This window comes from Blennius ocellaris (assembly GCF_963422515.1).
Source record: "Blennius ocellaris genome assembly, chromosome: 5".
Lineage (NCBI taxonomy): Eukaryota > Metazoa > Chordata > Actinopteri > Blenniiformes > Blenniidae > Blennius > Blennius ocellaris.
Window position 1 is genome coordinate 25,543,757 of NC_137654.1, and position 12,954 is coordinate 25,556,710.

A 12,954-nucleotide genomic window follows, 5' to 3' on the forward strand; every position below is an offset into this window, starting at 1 on the left:
AAAAAGAATGAAGTTATGTAATAATTAATTATGAGAAGAAACTCTGTGGTGTGAGACGGAAGTCCTTCAAGATTGTGAGAGCAGAACAGTGAAGTGGGTGAGGTGTAGGTGTTGTAAGGGCCTCATTCATTATTCATGAGAAGGGTGGGCTGAGTGTAAGTGGCAGTGACGGACAGCAACTCAATTACTGTTGTCTACACACTCCTCTAGGGTTCTTGACCTGATATTTGAAGGACCAGGGCATTAATGGCTTTACTGCACCAACAAGCATAATTTCCACTGGATTATTGATGTATTGGACAAAAAAGATATGGGGAGGAGAGAGTCCTGATTTGACATCACATAACAAAGGTAGGTTTTCATCACTCTCCATTTTAACATGCAGATTCTGGATCTTCTCATATTTCCAGTGAAATATTTTGCAGAAATGGCTTCATATTTATTACTTTTATCGACAATCACTCATATTAGGCATCGGTTCACTTTACCAATTTGTCTTGGTTGCAGTCAGTTTCAGACATTATCGATTAATCCTTCTAAAGACTTTGACCCAGTTACAATACTTCTACTTACAATCCATATAACTTTAGCAGAGAGCATATTACAATTTGAATGCTATGTGAACTTACAGATTGAGACTTTTCATGAGAATAAACACACTTTGAAAAGCTTTAAAATGTAACACATTAAACATGGAATTGAATCTATTATTCTCCTTTTTTTTAATCGCATGATCATTTCATTCTGAGCCTTGTCCAATTTCCACAATAAGCCATTTTGAGTGTCACTGAAGTGACTTTTATTTTGTTTCATTTTAACATATATCAGACAGTTATTTATCTCTAAATATGGCAAACTATCCAAGCAGTAACAGAAATGTTAGAAATACTTATGTGATACTAAAAACAAAGACTTTTTACACTGGTTCATTTTAAAAATTTACTTTTGCTAATTTTTATTTTTAGATCAACAAACTTTGCTTTTTATCAGTTGTGGTAATATAATGATATTTTCTATCTGTTTGCATGACTAGCATTGTTGAGGTTACTGGAAATTAGTATTTAATCACAGTCACATTTTGCTTCTTCGATATATAAATTTATTGTGGTGTTGCAGGTATACAATCAGCTGCAGACAGATGTAAAGGTAAACTAACACTTTGAGGCTGCTTCACACTGTATCCAACCTGCATAATGTTTTGTAGATGTCTTCATTTTACAAACAAGAGAACCAATGACCCCATAACCATCGGCAGACTAAATGAACTGTGAAGATGGGAACTCTGGTTAAACCAGCACTGCTGCTTCTCTTATGGCGGACTGTTTGGACTCTGGATGTTCCTCTGGAAAGTGAGCCTAAAATTTCCCACATGTCCAGTGATTGTATTGAGATATAGCTGTATAAGTTTTAACTGATTTGCTTTCCTTGCCTGCTGCAGTCAGACAACCCCCCACCATCATAAAGCAGTCAATGAAAGACCACGTTGTTGACCCCAAAGACACAATGGTCATAGAGTGTGAAGCCAAAGGAAACCCTCACCCTATGTAAGACTTGACACAACCTCAATGTATAAAAAGTGACAGAATTTTTTATTTATTTTTTTTAAACAGCAACAAAAAGTGATTATTTCCTTCTTTATGACACTTGGAAAGATTTTCTTGGAGGCGAAATGGGAAGTACTTCAATGTGGCGCGTGACTCCCAGACATCGATGCGCAGGCGCTCGGGGACTCTGGATATCTATGCCAAAACCAATCCAGAGCAGTACGAAGCAGAGTACCAGTGCATTGCCTCCAATGAGTATGGATCTGCATACTCCAACAAGATCAGGCTACAACTGTACAGTAAGTTCATTCTTGGCACTTTTTTTTTAACCTGTTTTGTTGTTGTTTTTTGCTTCACCAGTGAAAATAAAATGCAGTGACCACCCAGCAGTTCTATACTTGTGGACATCACTTTTGATATTTGATATTACTTTCTCAGGAGGAATTTTTTGTTGGTGTTTTTGTTTTTTTCTCTCTCTATTTGCAGGACCTCCAGTGTGGCCGAGGGAGATCCTGGAGCCTGTGGTCATCAGCGCTGGTTTGCCTCTGGTCCTGTCCTGTGACCCACCGCCTGGCCCCCTCAGACCTGAAACCTACTGGATGTCAAGCTGTAAATGTCTTGATTGATTGAATTGATCATGAAACAGTCAAACACGTTATTTAACATCACGTTTTATTTCAGGCTCCTATGCGAGACCTTTCAACTGGCCCATTCAGACAGCGTTCCCCACCATGCGGGCTGTGCGGCAGGACCGCAGGGTTTCCATGGGAGTCAGTGGAGATCTGTATTTCTCTAGCGTGCTGTTTAACGACTCTGCTGTTGACTACTGCTGTAATGCCCGGTTTCCCTATAAGAATGTCATCCAGCAGAAGATGCCTGTTGTTGTTAAAGTGCTAACAAGTGAGTACAAGTCTGTTCAAACCTCTGAAAGTCTTTCCTCCTCTCATTGATTATAGCTACACCGATATACATGGAAGCAGCAAGCTACATAATAAACACTTTAAATCAAGCAAAAAGAGCTAAATGGCACTTCATGCATTTCCATTCGTACTGTGTGGTAGTTGTAAAATAAGCAAGTTCACATACAGTACTTGAACATACAGTATATTTACCGGACTAATAAGTACTGCAGTTATTGTTCAATTGGAATGATTGGGAACTGAACTAGGTGCAAACCTTGTTGGATAAAGTTATATTACGGTGTTATATTGTCACCTTGTTGCACATTGTGGTGTAGTGGCTGGCATTGTGAGAAAGTTGTGGGTTCAAAAGTGGTTCAGTATTTCTTTTCTCCAGGTACTCATTTTTTTTTTTTCATCACAATCCAAAACCATGCACATACTCACACACACACACACACACACACACACACACACACACACACACACACACACACACACACACACACACACACACACGCACGCGCACAAAAAATAAAAAAAAACAAAAGTTAATCTGTGACTAAATTGCTGAGTTTGAATGCGTGTGACTGTCTGTTTGTCCTGTGGTGCAGTGAATGTACCCAACCAGTTAAATAAACACTTCCTGTTAGGTTCATGTCCACTATCTGTTCTTCCCAACAACATAATATTGTTCCTCAAAAACCTTGAGATTTTATAATGATCCTTCTCATGTCCTCAGTGCTCATAGTTATTTTTTAGGATACACCCTAGAAAAAAGGACATTCTTTTTTTTTTGGTTTTGTTTCAGTGAGATAGATGTCTGCTCTGCATCAGACTTTAACAAGCTGGTAAAGGGTGACTTGCGAGTGAGCGTGTGAGGCCTTACTGATGCGTTGTGTTTGGCCTTCCCTGCAGCTCATTCTGTGGCTGAGGCTGCCCCCACCTGGCTGTCTCCGAGAGGCTCGTCCAGCTCCATACTGGTCCTGCTCGGGGAGGAGCTGCTCCTGGAGTGTATCGCTGCCGGAGTGTGAGTGTCAAAGACAATGCCACCAAATCACAGCTGGCGCTATTGTTTAACCACAGTGGGATACATGACGTTGCTTTCCGTTCCGTTTGAGTATTTTCCCTTTGATTTCATGAAATTCGTCCCGTGTTAAGCCTTGTTTATCATCATCAAGGCCAACCCCTCATGTCACTTGGACCAAGGATGGCGATGCCCTGGTGGTCACTCCACGCATGAAAGTGAAGAACTTCAACAAGATGATTCAAATACAAAAGGCATCTTTTGAGGACACCGGTGAATATACCTGCACGGCCACCAATAAGATAAGCTACATCGAGCACACAATAACGGTCAGGGTCAAAGGTGAGAGTCCCGAGGAAACACTCCTGCACTGTTTCCTTGCTGTTCACTCACTTTAAAACGGATGTTATTCCGTGTAATTGGCAGCTGCTCCATTCTGGTTGGAGAAGCCTGATCATTTGATCCTGGCCCCGGAGGAAAGTGGCCGCTTGGTGTGTCGCTCCGACGGAGCTCCTCGTCCCACAATCAGCTGGTTCATTAACGGGGAACCAATTGAAAGTATGTCTTCGAACATGTTGCGCTAATGCAAGAAAGAGGAGCAGAAATGTGGACTGACATTTTCCTTTTCTTGTTTGTATTTTGTTTTGTATCCAGCTGCCACGCCACTGCCAAACAGACAAGTATCAGGAGACACGTTAACCTTCCGCAGCGTGACCACTGAAAACACTGCGGTCTACCAGTGCAATGCTTCCAATGAGTTTGGATACCTATTGGCAAATGCATTTGTCAACGTGCTACGTAAGACACCACTCCACTATTTATAAAATCACCCAGTAAAACCATAAGCTGTGGAGTTTTAATACAAAGCAGTAATTCTTCAGCTGCATGCACAAATAGATGCTCAGCAAATAAACAAAGACTGTGTTATTGGAATCAAATGAAAGAGGCTTACCGGTAATCATTGTCTCGAAGTCAATTTTTTCAGAAATTACTTTTGAAAGATGACATAAATTAGAGGTTGTGACTTTGTAACTCATTTACCATTGCTTGTTTGTAAGCTTTGTTTGTGTTTCTTCAAGATAACAAATATATTTATTAGGATCTTTTAGGAGGAAGGAGTTCCCAAGTTATTAGAAGCGATACACAATTATTCTCAGGGTTGAGGAAGTCCAGACTGATGAGATGAAAGTGACCAGACTGCTTGTTGTCAAGGCTTAAGAAGAGTACACCGGGAGCATATTCAAATGATTAATTTACCGGTGAAGGTGCAACATCCTTTGTTTTTCTTTAGATGCAACGCCACGTATTCTCTGGCCCAGGAATGAATTGGTAAAGGTGATCGAGGGTAGTCGTACCTTCTTAGACTGCCGTTACTTCGGTTCTCCCGTGCCTGAACTGCGATGGTAAGAACATCACATGGACCTTTGTAGACAGATTGAGTTCATACACTGATCCCAGATTTTCGGGTGGCCGTGGATCACTTGGTAGAGTGTCATACAGTACTAAACTTGGCAGTGTGTGGGTGAAAGGATCAATCAAAGATATCATGGAATCTACGTTGAATCAAGCAAAATGCGCCCACTGGCTTAATTCCATTTGCCACATGTGATTTTGGCTCCACACTCTCACAGGTCCAAATATGGGCAAGGAAACCTGGAAGGGAATCATTTTAAAATCTACAGTAACGGGACTCTTGAGATCAAACGCATCCGGATCGAAGACGAGGGCACTTATCTGTGTGTCGTCAGTAACATTGCCGGAAGGGAGGAGAGTCAAGTTAGAGTCGAGGTCAAAGGTGAAAGATAACAGTCACGCATGAACAAATCTTTGAGTCAGCAATGTTTTATTTTTATAGACGTATAATTGCAGATAATTGCAGTAGTTTGGTCACCTGCTCTCCTCAGAACCTACTTTGATTGTGACAAGACCACAAAGCATGAAAGTGATGCGCGGAACTGACGTGCGGCTTGAGTGTATAGTGAAAGCAGACGCCACAACTCCTGTTACGACAACATGGATAAAAAATAAAAGGCCAGTCAGTCTCGGCTGGAGGTAAGATATTTGTGTTAAAAACAATTTTACCTGTTTGACCCTAATGCTTGCTGTTGATCCTAATCACATGGATCCTAATCACATGTGTTAATATATGTGAACGAGTGAATGCAATTGATCATGTAAAGCATTTATACTGCTGTAGAAGTAAAATGTGTTTCCAAGGCACTGTTCTATTTATATCAAAGGCCTGTTTGTACAACTGCCATGATAAAATGATAGTCTTGTTCTCTCCTTCCCAGACTCACTCTGGATGAATCAAATCTGGTCATTACTAATGTAAACAGAGACGATGAAGGCAATTATACCTGTGTCATCAAGAGCGAACTGGACCAGAAGTCTGCTTCAGCTCAACTGATGGTCATGGGTAGGATGTTTTGAAATAAATGACATTTTGTGAATCATTGAGTGTGATGGTTGTAACTGTATTTTGTGTGTATGTGTGTGTGTGTGTGTGTGTGTGTGTAGACCGTCCAAGTCCTCCCACTAACTTAGAGTTGTCAGATCCGTATGAACGTACTGTGAGGCTCAGTTGGGTTCCAGGAGACAGCAACCATAACCCCATTACAGGTAAAAGGAATCAAATCAAATTGACTGACAGATATAAAAAGATGTTTGGGATACTTTGCACTTGCCTCCATCATTCAGCGTCATTCTATTTTTTCTTCCTCCCACAGAGTACTTAGTGCAGTACGACGATGACGACTGGTTGCCTGGAAAGTGGAAAAACCTCTCAACTTACCCAGGATCGCTCAATTCCGTCATTTTGCATCTCATCCCTTTCACATACTATGAGTTCAGGGTCATCGCTATCAATGAAATCGGAGCGAGCCGACCAAGTCGCCCATCCTCACGCTTCCAGAGCAGTGGCGCACGTGAGTCTGATGCTAATTCAACAAAGCAAATCAATCTATCAATTTCTTTACTCGCTTTAATTGAGCTGGAGTAATGGAGGTTGCAACTATTTGATTTATTCATGCACCAGCAAATGTGATTGAGAGTCAAAACGAACTAACACGTGCCTTTAGACGATCCTGTACACTTTTGGGTCAAAACAGGTTTTTTTTTTTTCTTAGTGTGTCATTCTTTCCGTAAGACTTTTTTTCCTGGATGATAAGTGTTGATAAGGGTTGTACATAATGAGGCCATTAGTCTTGTTTTTTGAAGTCTTATCATCACGTTTACTGGTCAACCAAGAGACATTCCTGAAAGTGAGGGCGTTAGGGCACACTTCAAAAGATAACCTGATACAAAACAATATCGCCTCTTGTATACAATTATTTACTTCAACTCCATCTTACTGTGCAACAAACTGCATATGAATTTCTGATGGAACTTCCAAATATCTAGAAACGTTTTTTGAGGTGCCCAAATATTGTACTCAAATGTTGCTGTGATCTTGTAACGATCCTGCAGCATTCAAGCAACGCAAAGTTAAATTCTATATAATTCCTTTGTGCTTCTCCAGCTAGTCATCGATATCATAGCCCAGTTAAAGAGTGGCTTTAAGGTGTTTTTTTTAATTGTGAATAACTAACATCCTTACATGAAATATATATGTGAATGGATTTGACAAGTTAAACGAGTGGTTTTCAACAACCTTTCCCAATGTTTTTTTGTTTGCTGGCTTGTTTTTTACTTTTGAAAACATTTTATCTTTGTCAAATCATTAATCTTAGTACTACGCTGGTTTTCTCACACAGCCCCAGATGTCATCCCAAAGAACGTGAAAGGTGTGGGCACATGGAGAAATAACATGGAGATTAGCTGGGAGGTAACTGATTCTGCAAAAGTGCGATTTTGGCTATGATCAGTATGTGACATCAAAAATTATGCTGTTTTGCTATGAATATGCTTTCTTCAGCCACTGGCCTACAGAGAATGGAATGGACCTCATCTTAAGTATCTGGTGTGGTGGAAACGGAGAGACTCCCGAGAGGAGTGGAAGAACGCAACCACAAAGTGGCTGAGATACTACATCTATGATGCAGACACCTTCACTCCTTACGATATTAAAGTCCAGGCCGTCAATGACTTTGGACTGGGACCGGAATCTCCTGTGGTCATTGGTTATTCTGGTGAAGACCGTAAGTAAAAGAAAAAAGAAAAAACATTTGGGCACTTCAGTACACCGTTATTAATTATGTTAACGTCTTCTATTAATTTGAAGATCAAGCTGTTCTTACCATCATTCATTTTGCAATAATCAGTCATAAAGATTGATCGATCTCTGTTTTCTTAAAGGTCCAATAACTGCACCCTTGAACCTCAGAGTGTCGGACATCGAGAGCACACAAGTGACCGTCCACTGGGACTCAGTGACACGTGGTACTATCATGGGAGAGCTGAAAGAGTATAAGGCGAGTCTTCTATCAATTCAAAGGAGCCTGAAGTACCCAAAACACACATTGGACCTGGTCAATTTTGAATCCAATCTGCTGCTCTCTCAAACTGGAACGATCTTTCAAAAAAAAATATTAAAACCAGAAATTAAAGTCCACATTCCAGGTCTCTTTGTTGAATATTCTCACTGATACATTTAAATGATTTCTGACCCACTAAATTCCCATTGGTGCATTACTTGTGTGTGTTTTTTTAATTGTCTGATTTTACTGATTATTTTACACAAAAGTGAAAATTGCATTGTTGCAGATTTGAGTGTACATTAAAAAAAGAATATGAACTATATTAATAAATATTAAAAAACCTATAATTTACAAACAAGATAACTGTGACAATATCTTGTATTCTTGCATGATGAAGTTAGTAGTGATTTAAAATATACCCAAGATCATGTTATTATTTTACAGAATAGATGAATAACATATTGCACACAAGAGAACAGTAATTAAAAAGTGCAGTTTGTAAATTATCCAGGTATATACACTGTGTGTGTGTGTGTGTGTGTGTGTGTGTGTGTGTGTGTGTGTGTGTGTGTGTGTGTGTGTGTGTGTGTGTGTGTGTGTGTGTGTGTGTGTGTGTGTCATGATTGCAGCTGACTAAAAATGTGCGTTTCGCCTCGTCTCTCAGATCTACTACTGGAGGGACAGCAGCCAGCTGAGGTGGCTGTGGGTCAACAGAGGGATGAAGTCGAAATCGTTTCCCAGCAATGATCCTGAGCCCTCTGGGGTTCTCACAGAGCTTATCCCCTATAGCAACTACAAGATGTACGTAGTGGTGACTAATAATCGATATGAGGGACCGCAAAGTAACGCTATATACTTCTCAACACCCGAAGGAGGTAGGAAAACGATTCAGTCAGTCAAGAAACCTGTGATTTTAAGACAATACTCTTTGTCAAGTATAAATAGGCTTCAGATTTCTGCCCCCTTAGATTGTTTTCACCACCTTCTGTTGTTTTTATCTATAGTGCCGTCTGCTCCCAAATCCTTCAGGATCCAGCAGCGACATCTGGACAGTATTTACGTCGACTGGGAAATGCCAGCAGAGCCCAACGGCATCATCACCGGATATTCCCTCAAGTACCAGACAGGTAAGTGAACACATCCTCTCAGACACTTTCAATTACACCCTCAAATTATAACGTGGCCTCCTGCGAGGATAGCAACACTGTAATAACAGAAAAAAAGGAATCGTTTCATCCCGCTGGAGCCGAGAAAGGCCTGCACGTCTAATAGCTTGAACTCGAGCACCAGAACACCACTGAGGCGTGTTCTCAAGTGGCTAATAAACACTTGTGTAGAGGCTCTCTGAGCAGGTGAGGTAGCTAATAGCTATGCTCTTCATCCACCGCTACGTGAACACTTCCTCTCTCCACAGTGAACGCCAGCAGGGGAGAGGAGCTGCGAGTGGAGGAGCTCCCTCCTAATGTGACCAGCTTCTCGCTGCGGCGATACGACCGCTACACGCGGTACAGGTTCTCGGTGGCCGCGCGAACCCAGCTTGGGCTCGGGGAGTGGCACACTGAGGAGTCGCCCCACTACACCACCGAAAGTAATTCACTGGTTTTTCCAAGCATTGGCAGATTTTTTTTGCACCGTGACCTGCCGAGAGGATGTTGACTTTAATGATGTGTGTTAAAGTATATGCCCAGGACCAGGTGGACATCACCACGCAGGGCTGGTTCATTGGTATCATGTGTGCTGTGGCTCTTCTCGTGCTCATCCTCCTCATAGTCTGCTTTATCAAGAGGAGCCGGGGTGGAAAATACCCAGGTACAGTACTGATTCACCTGAGAATTTCATAAATCATAATCGTACAGGTGGTGTTAGTAATTGTTGAGAGGAAACACTGAGGAGTTACAGTAAAATATAGTTTCATTCAAAGACATACCTCGATTTGCCTGCTGTATCTTTGAGTCAAATTGAATGTTGCCAATGTGATGAACAGAAATTAAAATGATAAAATAAGATCAATATATAAAGTGAGTGTAACCGGTGCAATGGTAGCAGTTTGCCAAAGTAAAATTCTCTCGCAAATGTCAGTAATGGCCTATTTAAAATGTTAAATAAATCTATTAATATGTTGTATCAAGCTTGTTGTATCAAGTATTGCTTACATACAACAGGATGGAACATCAATAGCAATTAAAACTCAGTCCAATGTGCTGAACCTTTTCTGTTTTGTTTTTTTAGAATAATGAAAAAATGTGGTTCATTCATCAGTCAAATTCTGCCATTTGGGACTTATTTGAGTGATGAGCTAAAGAAAATATCTTACTCTGAGCTTCCAAAGCATTATATAGAACTCCATAATACGTGTCTTTTTGTTGTATAAACAAAGAACTTACACTTACACATCTGTATTTTACATGAATACTCAATGTTAGGAGTTTCTCCAAGATTGTGCCTTTGATAACTCAGTCAAGCAGGAGCCAGTGAGGAGTGCTAAGACAGAGACAGCCTCTATTTCACCCTCTAACTCTCCCCATTTCTGTAAACATCTCTGAGGTTGTGGTGAATTATTTTGCCCTTTCTCATCAGCTGATGACTGCAGAACTCAAACACAGAAAATGTCACACCGATGAAAACACACGTACAGTCCAAACAGCTTCAGATCGAGTGTTATTCACATCATTGATGCTGTATGAATATATTTGACAAACTTGCCTTTTTGTGGTTTTAGTACGAGAAAAAAAGGATATATCTCTGGAGGAGGTGGATGACAAAGATCAGGAGGGGTCTTTTGATTATAGGTAAGTGTTAAAATAGAACAACACTCACGAAAAATTGGAAATTATCGCTTCAAAAGTGGACTGCATCTTTTCTACCAAACTATCAAGGGTGAAACGGTAAAATTAGCACTGCAATCCAAATAAACCATTAAAAATTCTTTGTTGTAACAATGTTCTTCAGTATAATTTTTGCAATAACGATGTGTCTTTACAACCATTTGATCTGTGGCTGTGCATTATCCTACAATTAGGAGAAATGTAGTCATAGGTGTTCCTTTCTGTTAAAGAAATTACAAAATAATAGTATAATAGACACAAATTTAAATTTGTTGTTGTAAAAGTCTACCTGCACAGATACAGATCAAATCAGATTTTTGACTTTATTTATCATAACAATTTCCTCATGCTGATTGAATTGATTACATTTTTATTTCTACTCTACCTTTCTCCATGTAAATCCTTTCCTCCTTCAAAACCGCAATCCTTTTTCGTTTTTCACTGAACCACTCAAGGTCGCTCGAAAGGTATGAAAAGACTAAACACTGACACATTGACATTATATCTGTCTGGTCCTGAAAAGTTACTACTGTATTTTGCTTTTCTGGCAATAGTGAATTTACAACAAACTACTGGCGCTACCATGGAGTTCCGCCCTTTCCATATGTTGATCTCAAGTAAACCTTTTTATATCTCTATATTTCAGGATAGCACGTGTCTCTACTCTGCCCTACCCTCGGAGGTATGTACAAAAAAAAAATCTTTTTTTTTTACTTGAAGGCTCTAAAGTCACATAAAAATATACCATTGCATGTAGATTGTACAAATACAAGGTGGAGTAAAATAAACTAAAATCTCACACATTTCAATATTTGTTGTTAACATATTCTCCAAATAGGCTTTAGACTTCCTTCAATGTAAAATATGCATGAGTGAATGCACAAAAAAATACACTAAATATTATTTACTGGGCTTATTGGATGTTTAAGTAAAACCGGTCGCTTGCAGTAGTTTTCTATGTAAAATGCTTATGTTCAAACACAATAGTGTTTTGGCTTTTAAAAGTAATATAAATCACAAATATCTCCAGTTATTTTCAATCAGTTTTGTATTTCCTTAGTTAAGAGGATGTATGAGATATTAAATATAATCTTCTTCTGTAACAGTCCCCTGTTTCATTTGCCTATTAATTTTTCTGCAGAGAGGAGGAGAGAGGTCTACAAAGAGGCCAGCCGTCGCTGGAGGCTATGATGAAGCGTTCGGATAGCGACGACAGTCTGGTGGAATACGGGGAAGGAGGGGAGATCCCGTTCAATGAGGACGGCTCCTTCATCGGTCAGTATACGGGAACCAGGAGGGACGTCCGGGAGTTGGACTTTGGTGGCGGTCTGGAGCTTCACTCGCCAATGAACACGATCTACTCCGTGGCATAAAGCTCAATCTTCAAACGGCACTGCTCGCCTAAACTCGTCTACTCGTCTTGAGACTTCACCCTGCTTGTATCCTCCACTGTGAACCCGACAGCAGGAGAAGCCCTGGCCTGAATGTGTCTGCGGGAGATAACAGGCCGGGACAAAGGTGCTGTTTAATCGCACCTTATCCTCACAGACGTCATGACTACTGCCAAGAATCTGAAGGAGAAAATGTGGAAAAGTTGTGACTATCTCTCAAGAAAGGCATCAAAACAAAAAGGAAGTGTTGAATTTGTAAATGAAAACTTCGTGTCTATGCATGGACTAAATGGAGAGACACTGCACATCATAAGCGACTGAAGAGGATTTGTTTATCATGTTGATAAAAGCAGCTGCAAGAACTGACCTAACAACATGGGGGGAGGGGGTTTGCATCATTTTATTTCTGCTAATTTCAAGATTTGGCCTATTTTGGAACGCTTGCATTTGTAATAATAGATCTTTAGCTCAATTTTATCATCGGCCTATTTCTTTGTGCTTAAACGTGAAAGGATGGAAATGTTGTCGGTGACTGATAAATGAAAATTAATCTGCAGAGACTAATAATTAATTCATCTGTTAGTAAAGAGAAACAAAAGGTCACAATGTTGAGAGTGAGGAAAACAGACGTGAGAACTTGTGATATTACTGACAATGCACATGATGAATCTTTAATGTAACAACATTTGTTTATTTGCCTCTTAACTTGAGCAGTGTATTAAAACGGTTGTAGCTGAATTGAAATAAAGTGAAAATGTTTATAAGAAGCATATCAAAAAATATCTGTTCAATTGTCCAGCCTCCTGATTTCAAAGGAATGAAGGAAAAGGTGTAGAATCATTCATCACTC

The 12,954-nt window shown here is 40.1% G+C and overlaps 1 protein-coding gene across 1 annotated transcript; it reads left to right on the forward strand.

Moving 5' to 3' along the window:
• The first annotated feature begins 238 nt into the window (after positions 1-238).
• LOC308130938 (neurofascin-like) lies at positions 239-12,758 on the forward strand. The gene is made up of 26 exons (XM_080497468.1): positions 239-351; positions 1,205-1,349; positions 1,439-1,544; positions 1,653-1,843; positions 2,031-2,153; positions 2,226-2,444; positions 3,362-3,473; positions 3,625-3,812; positions 3,897-4,028; positions 4,125-4,268; positions 4,762-4,873; positions 5,102-5,265; positions 5,375-5,522; positions 5,765-5,889; positions 5,991-6,092; positions 6,200-6,397; positions 7,226-7,296; positions 7,387-7,609; positions 7,767-7,882; positions 8,553-8,763; positions 8,893-9,015; positions 9,303-9,476; positions 9,566-9,697; positions 10,608-10,677; positions 11,360-11,395; positions 11,855-12,758. The coding sequence occupies exons 2-26, from the start codon at positions 1,274-1,276 to the stop codon at positions 12,084-12,086; spliced, it is 3,528 nt and encodes a 1,175-aa protein (XP_080353594.1). The 5' UTR covers positions 239-351; positions 1,205-1,273; the 3' UTR covers positions 12,087-12,758.
• Positions 12,759-12,954: the final 196 nt, after the last annotated feature.

Coding starts and splice junctions, on each gene's coding strand:
- LOC308130938 (XM_080497468.1), top strand. CDS start 1,274: ATGGGAACTCTGGTTAAACCAGCACTGCTGCTTCTCTTATGGCGGACT. Junction 1,844..2,030: donor GATCAGGCTACAACTGTACA/GTAAGTTCATTC, acceptor CTCTATTTGCAG/GACCTCCAGTGTGGCCGAGG. Junction 3,474..3,624: donor GAGTGTATCGCTGCCGGAGT/GTGAGTGTCAAA, acceptor ATCATCATCAAG/GCCAACCCCTCATGTCACTT.